Source organism: Oxyura jamaicensis, chromosome 12 (assembly GCF_011077185.1).
Source record: "Oxyura jamaicensis isolate SHBP4307 breed ruddy duck chromosome 12, BPBGC_Ojam_1.0, whole genome shotgun sequence".
Classification (NCBI taxonomy): domain Eukaryota; kingdom Metazoa; phylum Chordata; class Aves; order Anseriformes; family Anatidae; genus Oxyura; species Oxyura jamaicensis.
In genome coordinates this window covers 18,014,830-18,027,406 of record NC_048904.1, presented here as the reverse complement: position 1 = coordinate 18,027,406, position 12,577 = coordinate 18,014,830, and the positions used below count along the sequence as shown (strand labels likewise).

General features: G+C 45.2%; 1 protein-coding gene across 2 annotated transcripts in view; it reads right to left on the bottom strand.

Annotated features, from left to right (window-relative positions):
• PPP4R2 (protein phosphatase 4 regulatory subunit 2) overlaps positions 1 to 12,577 on the bottom strand; it is a 35,611-nt gene extending 23,034 nt beyond the window's left edge. Inside the window, exons 1-4 of one of the 2 annotated variants that reach the window (XM_035337270.1) lie at positions 12,572 to 12,577; positions 11,661 to 11,665; positions 4,112 to 4,249; positions 3,363 to 3,444 (exon numbers count right to left, since the gene is read on the bottom strand). In XM_035337270.1, the coding sequence (XP_035193161.1) occupies positions 3,363 to 3,444; positions 4,112 to 4,145 (116 nt within the window). In that variant the 5' untranslated portion in view covers positions 4,146 to 4,249; positions 11,661 to 11,665; positions 12,572 to 12,577. Of the gene's footprint in view, positions 1 to 3,362; positions 3,445 to 4,111; positions 4,407 to 11,660; positions 11,666 to 12,571 lie in introns of those variants that run through there. The other variant, XM_035337269.1, reaches the window with a different exon arrangement.

Genomic DNA, 12,577 nt, shown 5'->3' with positions numbered 1-12,577 from the left:
TTCATGTCTTCCCCTTATTCAGTTCTGCAAGTCATGCTGATCCTTTACGATCTATAGAAAGACACGTTACAATGATCCTCCCCTGAACCTCCTTGGTCTCGCCAAGGAAAACCCATGTTAATGTCTCAGTAAAGTCAAGTCAATTAAGGAATATATAACTCCTTTAAAAAAAATCCTAAAACTCAACACAGGATTAAAAAGGTTTGAGCCATCTACTTTACATTTCACCTGAGGCTAAAGTCTTACCATATTAACTGTTAAGAAACAGAACTTTCAAAGTAGTCAAGCAATCAACTACTGCAAAGTAGTCGAGCAATCCATTTTTTGCTTCTGTTGAGACATAACAAGGGAAGTTTAGACCAGCTTTTGCAAACACTGCACATAATCTCACAAACAATTAAGTGAATGGTTAACTATGCACAAGAAGATAGTGTTAGATTTCAAATGGATGAATCTAACACAGGTGGTTGTATGACGGGGCTTTTACTGCAAGGTACTGATAAAACATCCAAGTTTACGCTGGTGACCAAATTTAGCAACACTTTTATTCCAAATCTTCAGTGTAAATAGAAAAGACTTTATTCCTAAAGATACTCTGGGGGCCTTATCACGGTTGCGTTGCTGGCTCACACGGCTCTCACCCTTTGTCCCTCCCCTGCACCGCCTCGGCAGCTGCGGTGTTGACATACCAGCCAACACGGGCACGACGAGCTGGGTCTGGGAACCGATCCCTGCTAAAAGCACTATTGCCGAGGAGAAAGTTACAACTGCGAGCACTTTCCTGCTCTAGGTTACCACGCAGCTACATAAACAGTTGAACCAGCACAAGTGAAGCAGTGACACAAGGGCTGTATTAGCCAAGACCGCTGCCAAGAGAAACAAGGGTAAAATTACAGCCTAACCTGAACCTGCATGTACCTGTTCTTAACTCCCGGAGATGAATAAGCACATTGAAACAAACAGGGGCAGGGAGGCACCCCATGGCCTTACAGGAGTGAGACTGGGCTTCCAGTCTGTCGAGCAAGTTAGGTATGCCATGATCACGCTGCTGGGAGAACCTTAAAAATCATGTTCGTTTACTTTATTAGCATCCTTTCAAACTAATTTTACCATTTTTTTTTACAAGGTTTGCTGCAACCACGTCAGGAAGAGGTATGGGGGGTGAGAACGCTGCGTTTTAACCCAGGATGGAGACTGCAGAACACAACCAGCAGTCATCAGAGCAAGTTACAGAGCAGAGCAAACCTCCACGAGCACTACATAACGCCACCAGAAACAACAATAACTCAAAGCAAAAATACTTCACATTTCACTTGTCCTTATTTGCCTTGGTCCTCACTTGTGCGGGTACTTTTTGTTTGTTACTCTAGGAACAGGCTGTGACTGAATAAGACCCATTGTTTTTCAGTAAGACTGCAAACTGTGCAATTACCCAGCTTAATCACCATTTTTTTTCCAAACTGAGCTCTGAACTTCATAAAAATCCTAACTAATGTTACTACAAATCATGTTCTTAGACTTCATGTTGCCAGACAATCCATTTCTTACTGTTTTGGATTTCTATTAAATAAAATTATTTTTGCACAACATGAAATGAAGAATATTTAGCTCGTTTTGAATTGACACATTTAGCAGGTCCGTATTCAGGAACACTTAGAATACTTCTATCACAGTGGTCAAGAGGTACTAGCTTAAAAATACACCAGGCTCTTATAAAGGTATATTACCCGTCACCAGTCTTTACATTACGTCCACAATGAGATTTTAATTTTTACTAATTGCCTCCTGATACTTTGACGCACAACACATTGAAAACAGAAGCATGTTATCTGAAGAAATAGAATTTAACAGGTAATGGGAAGCAAATCAAATGCACTGGAACAGCATTTCCATGTCTGTCTCCAGATTACATTGAATACTGCTGATGCTCATGTCTGACGCTTTTTAAAAAACAATTTAATGTAACTGAAAGGTTTGAGAATGATGTAAAAATGGTACAGACCTAAAAAAAAAAGGAAAAAAATCCAAAGAAAACCTTGAAAACAGGCCAGGGCCTGTGTGGAGTTCCTGATGACTCCTGTTGAGGCTTAAGCTACAGTCTGTAATAATCAAAGAATAATTTTAAGAAAATCTGGATTTTCCCAACGGAAACAAAATGAAGTTTATTCAAACTCCAAGTTTCACCCGGGAAGGAATTTTGTGAAGGACATGCTCCTTTACACTCACTTTTTAAAACTGCTTTGGAATACGTGTGTTGGTGGCAGAAACAAGAAAACCAGCCTGGAAAATATTTCTGAAGAGGATAAAAGTTCTGTATGTGACACTGACCCAAAGGCGGCGGCGGAGCAGGCCCGCACTGGGAGCGGTGCGCCCCACACCACCAGGCCCTGCGGGCGGGCCAGAGCCTCCTGCTCCAAGAGCAACGTGCACCTCAGGGCTCGGTGTTCGCTCACAACCAGCGATTGTACAGGGCCAGCAAAGGGAAGTACCCTGGTACAGGCTGGAGGGGCTGCAGAAGTCACAGCACAGCCCCACGGCGGGGGGGGGCAGCACAGGGCCCCGTCCCTGTGTCCCTGTCCCCAGGCCGCGGGGGCAGAGGCAGGCCGGGTGCCACAAAGTGAGCACAAGCACGCCGCACCCGGCGGGGCCCGCCCGCTTCCTGCCAAATAGTGAGCCGCAGGAAGTGGGCCGGGGCGGCCCGGGGCGAGCACGGCGCGCGGGGGGGGGGAACAACGCGGAGGAGGAAGGAAGGGGGAAAGGGAAGGGAAAGGGAAAAGGAGGGGAAGGGGAAGGCCCCGCAAAGGGTCACGGCAGGCTGGAAAGCGAATGAGCATCAGCACTGAGCGGGGAGTGAGTTTTGTGCCTCCCCAGCAGAAAACACCTCCTGGTCTCCCCTCCTGGCGGTTCCCCCCTTGGCCAAAGGGGCTCGGATGCGATCACAGCACTGCGTGTTCCTCACATGAAGCTGTGAAGGCCGAGCTGCGCCACGCCAGACCACGCTGTTGGCTGCTGCACGCAGCAGGCGTTACAGCAGATCCGACAGCAAGCAGCTAAGGTCCCACCTGAACCCCCCTGCCCGTCACATACACACAGAGAGCAACAGCTGTGCTGCATGGGGCAGGATCAGTAAACCCCGACTGATACCCCCAGCATGGCCTGCACTCAAGTCCCCTCTATCGGATAAAGCCACCTACCAGCACACAAAACTAACCCATCCAAAGTTAGCGTGAGAACCAAGGTGAGCTTGTTTAGCTCAAAAACCATGCTGCAGACACAAAAAGGAGAATCCAGGTAGCCTCTCACTCCCTTAAAAAGCAGGGATCCTGCAAGGTACAGCTGAGGATCACCGAAAAGTCACTTACATGGTCTCTCCAGTCTTAGCAACATGACAAAGAAACTGATCCAGTATTGGACACACTTCCTTCTTCCCTCTCTTCTCAAAGTCTGTTGGCATGAGGATGACACAAGAAGAATGGAGAAAGAAAACAGAACAAACAAACAAAACACACAGTTAAAAAACACGGTAATTGATTTAGCTGCCGGCACAACTCCCACCAAAATATCCCCGCGTTTCACAGCGCCAGCGGCTCCACCAACTCCCCAAGCCCGTACAGCGCTCGGCATTCTTGTGAGAAGAAGCTGCGCGCATCCGAGCAGCAGAAGTTGGTCGGCAACTTCTCTGGAGCGGCCCCCGCGGAGAAGGAAAGGGCCCGGGTCTCCTCGGGGGGCTGCCGGCAAGGGGCTGGGGGTGCGTGCAGGGCTGCACAGGGACGAAGGGCGCAGGGCACGGCCCCAGGCAGGGGCAGCCCCGGGCCTGCCGGGGGGGAGCCGCAGGGGGCCCCCGGCCTCCCCCTGCTGCCGCTCGCCCCTCGCACAACCCGGGGGGCTTCATGCGGGGGGCCTCCTGGGGGGCTCCAGGGCAGGACCTCGGCCCCCCCTTTCCCCACAGGCCGCCCCCGGCCCCCGTCTGCTCCCCCAGGAGCTACCCCGGCCCTCACCCTGGGGAAGGGGAGCAGGGGCAGGGGCTCCCCCGGCTCCCCCCCGGGGGCTCAGCCCCCGCTTCCCGTCACCGTGAGGACCCCGCTCCCCCCGCCCCAAGCCCCGGCGGCACCTTTGAGAGCCTCCTGCAGCCTCTCGACATCCATGATCCGCGCTGGGCTTCTCCCCGGCCGCGCTCGGCGCCGCTGCCCTCCGGCGGCCCCGCCGCACCCCGCGCAGGAGCCGGGTCTCTCACACGGCCTTACACACGCTCGCACACCCGCACACACACACACACACCCGCCCTTACACACCCGTACACACACACACACACACACACACACACAGAGAGAGAGAGAGAGAACCCGGGCTCAGCAAGCCTCCAACATGGCGCCCGGCCGTCCCCGTGCGCGGCCCCGCCAGCCCGCCCTCCTCCTCCTCCTCCTCCTCCTCCTTCTCTTCCTACTCCTGCCGCCGCCAGGCGGGGCCGCCACGGCCCTGAGGGAGGGAACCGGCCCCTGACCGGCCTCGCCTCACGCCGGTGCCCTGCCGGGGGCTCCTCCTTCGTCCTCACCGAGGCTCCCCCCCGGGAGGAGGGAGGCCATCGCGAGGCCGGGGGCTGCGGGCGGCTGCCGCCAGCCCCAGGGCTTCGGTGAGGCCGGCGGGTACGCGGTTGTGCTAGGAGGGAAAGGGGAAAGCTCATTTTTGAAGAAAAAAAAAGTTGTAAGGAAGGCAGCCAAATAGCTATGCCGTTTGTTTTTCTTGGCGTATGGCAGCTGGGGTGGTTTGCTGTGAGGTAAAATCCTGGTACACAGCTGGGCCGGGTCTGGGGGCGCAGAGGTTTCCTGCTCCAACCTCACAGCCTCAACAAAAAAGGGATCCTAAGGCCCAAAGGGCTCCCTCCTAAGGCCTGAAGGGGTCCCAATGTTGGCTATAGGTCAAGGCCCATGGCACCTTCTCCTTCCTCTCAGGTGCAGCACAACCACCACAAGGGCTAAAACAGACCTGGCACCTGTGGCAAGCACAGTCCTGCTGCAAGCAACCTTCTGGGCTGCCTTGTCTTGATTTCAGCATGGAGGACTGAGTACAGGTGTGGAATTAGTGGTCTCCACTGGCACTGTCATCATACAGAAACGTAAGTGTTTTACAAAGGATTTGTCCATTTGGTGCCATGCCTCAATTGTCAGCTTATAAAAAGGAAAAGGGTATTCCCCAGTGGACGTCAGTAACATGAAAAGTCCCAACGATACTTAGGAATTGTCATTTTTACTTACTTGTATGTCTGTTGTGTTGCCTACTCCCTAGCAGCCAGGCAGCATCATTAACTAACTCTGTTAAGCAAATAAATGACCAGAGACAAAGGTATGCCTGAAACCCTAGGCCAGACAAACAAACAGCACACTGCACGAGATGGCATTAAAACCACACTGAATTTAGCTGTCATTTTTCTTCTGACCACTTTGCTCATCATAGAAAAAATTAGTAATGGCAGAGTTACAGAGAAGGCAAATGAACATAGAGTTGTTTGTCCCTAAGTTAGCCAACAAGGATCATGTTACCAATTTTATTATTGGCTATCTTGCCCTTGCAGCTCTTCTACTATGACTCCTTCTGCGTCATACCCTCGGTGGTATGCTCGCCTTCCTAGCATCAGAAATCTCTGTCAACGGAAACTACATTAATCTGCTTTGATACTTGGATAATAATATCCTCCCTACAGCATTAACAACATTCTCCCCTAAAACATCAGTTGGTACTCCACATGGTAAGCAAGTGAAAAATCTCAACATGGAAAAACCTGTGTTGAGAAAAGAGTTGACAGGACAGGGGAAGGTTTCAAAGCAAGTAGTGGATATTGAGCTGAAAACAGAAGTGTTAAGTGCACACAGGTACACTGATGATAGATAAGGGCAATGCAACTCAGATTACAAATTACTCTATGCTCTTTTCCTGGAGGTTCCCTTTATTTTAAAAGAGGTGTCAAAGTCCAATTAAAGCAGCAAAAATAATAGCTTACCTTTGCAACCTTAAGTACAACAAGAGTGGAGGACATACCTTTCCTAAAACAGTTTCTCTTAAATAACTTCTATACCCCAGCTGACTGCATTTCCCCTCACATACCACATCAGCTCGCATCCACAGCACAGCCTGCTCTCTGTAACAATTCTTGGAGGTGGTCACGTGCTCTCGATTTTCAGTTTTTCCCAAGAAACTGCATTTCCCAGCATGATTGCTCTTAAAGAATTCCACCAGCCAAAACAAGCCTAGAGAGGCATAAACAACCATTTTAAAGACCAGTACACTTCTACAACCTACTTAAAAACTGTAGGAGACAAATTCAAGTGTCCTAACTGGTAAAACATTGCATTCCTTCACTGAAGTTGGGAAAAAAAAAAAAACTTCATCTAAATTCTTGTTCTACATTCTGCACAGAAATATGGAACTAAGTACTAATTTTGTAATAGAATAACACACACTTGACCTTTTTACTAAGCACTTTAGAACTACTTCTTTGCACACAAAGTGAAAAGCAGTAGCAGAATGTTTGATTCTAATGCTGCCCAATGTGGTAGGTATGCTTGCAGTCCTCCAACTTTCTGTACCCCCGCTGTCAAGTTATGAATTTCATTGGCACCGTGCTGTAACAGATGCTGCTCTGAAGATAGGTAAAGCCAAAAGGGGCCGCAACTCTCAGATCTTGTCTCTAAAAGTGAGATACAAGTTAATATAATACTTTTGGCAGGATGTAATCAACAGGGAAAAGCGCCTCTGGTTTCACTCCAATCCTTTTAATTTCTGTTTTGAAAAAGTGGACTTGTATTATATGAAGTGTAGCACTTACATATCATATAATTTCATTTAATAGCAAAGGATACTAAATAAGATGTTGGGGAATGACACTGAAGGAAGATCTTCATTTTACAGTGCGACAGAATCCCAAGAGTCAAACCAACTGCATGCTAACATGAACTCTTCATTATCAAAGAACTTTCTTTCTACTTGCTCAGACTAGAAAGCAAGTCTATTATAGTTCCACATCTATTTTTACCAAGTAAAAATGAAAACATTTTGTATTTTCACAGATAGTTAAGTGACACGTGAGGAACACTGAACAATGGCCTGCCATTTAGGCAGTAGCTCTGTTCAATAAGCTTAATTAAACCATTGCCGTTGGTGAGGTCATGCCAACTTCCTTATTGTTAGCCAGGCAAAACCAACATTTTTGGAAGACTGACAAAATGTTGTGTGCTGGTTACAAATATCTTTGGACAGTTTTAATTCAAATGACAAAACACGGACATTTGACTAGATTAGGCCCTCTTCAAAATCATTTAAAAAAGTTGTCTATGTTCTGAAGATAGCAGTAGACTGGGAAGCAATGCTTATTAAGATCAGGAAAAATAGCTTATGGAGCAGTTTCAGTTATACAGTTCGATGTGCCTTTGAACCCTTGCATGCACTGGCACAACATAAAATGTCTAATTTCTTTTTTTTTCAGTCCTCTTTTCCATAATGCTCACTGATACAGAACATGTACATAAATCTATGAAAACTTACCCTTTGCACTGACAAAGTATTTCAAAGAGACAGCAACCTTTCATTTTTAAAAGTGTCATTCCCCAACTTGTAGAAAATAAGTAGTAAAGCCATATTCCCTGTCGTTTCTCCTCCTTCCTCTTACCACAGGAACAGTAAGAGAAAATGCTTTCTATTTTTCAGCCCTCTCCTCCCTCCCTCCTCCACTAGAATTAATAAGAGACCGTTTTTTCAAAAGTATATATTTCCAACAGCTTTTTGTTTTCTATTGGAAAGACATTTTCATTGAAATAGATTTTTTATAGAAACAAAAAATAAAAACATGGAACTATGGCATCAAGAAGTCTTGGAAATTTAACCACACACTTGCAAATTAAATGAAAACACCGTGGGTTTTTTGTTTGTTTTGTGTTTCGGGGAAAATGTTTAAAGATATACAAATAGTGTCTACCTCTTTCTTAGAGGACAATCATCTCCTCTGGAGCAGGAACAAAATAAAAACCGTAATTATTTCTCTGGAAATAATGCAGAGAGAGCACACAAACGACTTTGGGTGTTTGTGTGGTAACAAAGATTATTTCAAATGCATTTTAGGATGAAGCTCGCGTTAGGGGAGGCCTGCATGTTTTGAAACCCACATCCCCACAGCTAACTGAGAAATATTTCAGTTCACAGCAATTCATATTTCCCTTCTACTTTCAAAGGAGAAATATTTAAATATAATCCTAGAAGACAAAAAAGCTTGTGTGTGGTTTCATCATTAATACATTGTGTGATCTCAACCAAATGAGTTAGGCAATCATACCTGAGTTTCTTCATTAATGAAACAGAAATGTTAATTACTCTTTGAAAGGTATTTGGCACGCCTTGTAATAAAAGCATACACAGAGAGCCTGATTTCATTTTGTGTAAATTCCCAACGCTGCTTGTGGAGTATTTACTGAGAACCAACAATGAAAAAACTCGGGAAAGGAGATGTGGTGCTTCTAAACTCATAACAAAAGAACGATGAGAAATTTTCCAATCCAGATTTTTTTTTTTTTTTTTTTCATTAAATTTATGTAAGGCTATTTTAGATTTCTTTTAAACTTCTGCAAAACATTTCTTTTTTTTTTTTTTTTAGAATTTTTAAAGAAAGCAGGACCAGGTCCAATATCTTAGCAATGTGAATCCAGTTCTGCCTGATGCAGTTGGACAAATCTCATTAAAAAAAAATGATCTTACACTTAAGAAGCTCAGATCAAGCATTGATTTGGTAAGAATTATGTTCATACTCATCAGTACTCAAGAAAGATACACGTAACATAGAAATTGTATAGCATAATCATGTACTTCCACGTTCTCATCTTCCTAAAATACCAACTGAAATTAGAACAAACTGGAAACCAAGTTACAGCAATGTAACCACGCCACACTTCGCAGACAAAAGACAGAAACCAACATTGCCAGTTCTGATGAATCTTTAAGAGATTAATGTGCATTCCCCAAAAAGAACATTCCTGCACTTCCTGTAACTTCCTTTGCATTGAGCCAGCTGAAAACTATTCCTCTTGCAAGGCTGGCTCTCAACACCAGCAGCACATCTCGTGCAGCAGCGTGGCCAGACCGCTACCACCAGGGAATCAACAGTGGCACTCAGGGGAAGACAAGGAAGGGAGGATTACTGCCCACAGCAGCAGCAGGGGCTCAGGTGTGCTACTTTTCCTCACTGCCCTGGAAGGTCTTTACAACCAAAACCCAATTCTTGAGCTTTACGTCTCTAACACTCCGGAAAATTTGCACAGAATTATACACCATCAAAGCCCTGGGCACAGATCAATGGTTGTAATGCTGAATGCAACAATGTAAGACACACGATCTGCAGATACCTTTACTTTCAGTAATGAAGCTTAGATTAGGTACCTAGAGATTCCTGACCTAACCTGGCTTAAAGTAATTCCATTCACTGATGTGTGACAGCAATTTGTAAAGTATTTTAACTCAGTTTGAACCAAAATTGATTAGCACGCTTTGAAAAAAATCTGTAGCAGTTCAGTATCAAGTGCAATGCAGCAGAATATGAAGAGTGAGCATAAGAAAATTAGAAGAATCCTGTTTCAAGACCCACTTAGATCTAGAAAATATATATATATAATATACATCATAAGATTTACTGAGGAGGTTAGGGTTTGGGTGTTTTTATTAAGTTTAGAGTTGCAGGAACACCAGCACCATTAAAGAGAAATACACTGAAAAGTTGTGTATTTATTACTTAAAGTACCTGATAGCCACTTCAAGACAAATTACATCCTTCCTCTGAGGAAATGCCTGAAAATCACTTAATAGATCCGGAAGGCCTGGGAGCATCAAAGGATGGGAATAGCTCAGTTGGAGTGCTTGAAATCTAGAAATGGCTGAAAACAAAACTTGTATTTGTGGGAGTTGGGTTTTTATCTTGAAAGTTCCAACAGCAAGATGAAAAAAAAAAAAAGTTACATTGGGTAAATATTCTAGGCTTTAGCTAAGTTAGCCACTGGCCCCAAATCTAACTCGGCTCAAGTCCCCCTGATTCTCTGGAACTGTGAGAGCTCACAGCAACTCAGGGCCAGTGTACTCATTCCAAGCTGGCTTTCTCATACCTTCCTCCCTGTACATCCCTAGGACACAAAGCTGCTTTTACGCCACCCCACGAACTAACAGATCGTTCAGATTACCAGCAGACTTGTTTTTTCACCTGGAGCCTAAGGTGTGAGGCAGCTGGTATTCAAAACAACTTGCCCTTCAGAAGAGCCAAGCAGAACAGGAAGGAGATCTTCTTTGAAAAGCGTGTACACCGAGCAGGCACCAGCTCTACACAACCCTAATCAGTACAGCAGGTAACTGGAAGGATTCGGGAACACCCTCCCTTTCATGGAAAGATTTCTGCAGGAGCAGGTCAATCAATGGCCTTTTTTTAAAAAAAAAAAAAAAAAGTGCATAATTTATGACCAAAATATTGTAGTTCTAAGACAGTTGCACAGTTTTGGACTTTACTACAATCTTTACAAAATAACATAAGCAATTATGGTATATTTATAGAAATAAAAAAGCAAAATGTTTTACCTCCAAACATTAACAAAGTGTTTTGTTAATCTTAAATGATGACTCTTGTTTTGTCTCAATTTTCATTTTCACTTCAAAGGAGGTGTTGACAGGTTGTTTTTTATTCCAGTCCAGAATGAAAGCAAAATTTCCAAACACTGCTGTGTCTTTTGAAGCACAAACAATTCCTTCTCTCACAGCAACTACCGTTCTTTAGGAGGCTATAGTCCTCGTGGATCCCAGTACAGACAGGCATTTGCCACAAGAGCCCAGCGTTAGAACGCTTCCAGCCTCCCTGGGGGCTCACTGTAGCTGTGCTGTCCCATCTAGATGGGTCCGTGGTGTCTATTGGCCAGGAAAATATTGGACTATATCCAACAACGGTGCAAAACATTCTCAGAGTTAGCTTCTTTATGGTTACAGGTACCTGGCCCTTAGGAGAGGAATCTCTTCTTGAAGTGGGAAGGAAACCACTTGAAATTAAATGATCAATGGTTTGTGTTAAAGCTGATAATATGTCAAGATTTATTGCAGTATGAAAGTCCCACATTTTTTTCCATTACTGGTACTTAATTCTCAGCTATAAATGTCACAGACAAGCAGAGTTATCTCTACTAGGATCATACTTACAAGGATGAATATAAAATCTTATCTGAGCTCCGTTTATACTCAGCGCTCCACGTGAACGCGACGGGGATGTCTCCTAGCGTCAGTCATGGTTATCCACATGCGTACAGCAGCAAGAGCAGGGGAGGGGATTTGTCCAGCACCCAGGGCCCCCAGCTGTGCTAACTGAGCTCCAAAGGTGTGTTTCAGGGAGCTCAGTCTGTGCCCAACAGGGCAGCTGCAACCAACAAGGTTCATACTGATCCAACAAACCCAGCTGGACAGGAACGAGGACATGGAATTCTCCCCATAAGTTTCAATACTGACTGAAGCCACGCTTGCTAGTAAAAAATCTTAGATGAGGACAGCACTGCCCAGGCTGACTATGGGACATGTAATGAAACACCACCCAGCTACACGCTTCCCAGGCCAGAAATGACGAAACACTGTACAGAGGACTGGTCTACAGCTGGCCTTACCTTTTCTCATGAATATCAATGGCAGTTTTATTCTGGACTTCAAAGAGAGCGTGACTGAGCCCAACATACCACACAGTTGAGCAATTTGAGCAAATGAGAAAACAATTTCATCACCAGGCATTCAACTGGTTTGGCTGCAGAGCCAGCTCACAAGCTCCTGTCACACACAGGTGTAGCAGCAAAACCACAGACACTGCAGCAGTGACCATACAAGTGTCAAAGAACAAAAACAACAACACAAAACAAACAAGAAGGAAAGAAGGGAAGGCAAATGATGCCCAAATCCTTGAAGTGCTGCAGAGGCGGTAACCTCAGTTTCCTCTGAGACTAGGTTCCCAACTCTGTCACCACAAAACAACTGGTGTGGAGCAGGACTCCGCGCCACTTTGACTGAAGCTAAACATATATATTTGTCTCATTCAGTGGTACATCCAGTCTTACATTCCTCCACTATGGCAAGAGTAATATGGTAAAAGAGGAATGGTAAAGCCCAGTGTTCTCTGCTCGATGCAGACAGACCCTATACATGCATGGAGATATTTCAGCCAGTTGTATCTCTCTCTCCACTTCACTCTCCATTACCTCGGCACAAGCCATGCAGCCAAGTACCGTACCTCGCTGGTGGATTTTTGTGCTGCACTGCAAAAGCCATGGATTTTACATGCAACACCAGGTGAGAAGACAACACTTCCTTGAGGCCATACCCCTTTTACCTCAAACAAGAAAAAGAAAGGCTACAACATACCAAAGAATACAGCCGCACTGAAAGCAAATTTAAGAACAGACATCACTGAATTCTAGTGTCAACCACAGATAAAGTAACTAACTCTTCAAAATGGACATGGACAGAAACGCTACAATGGACACTTAATAGCACTAGTACTGAACTCCATCCCAATGAGACCCAGTACACACAC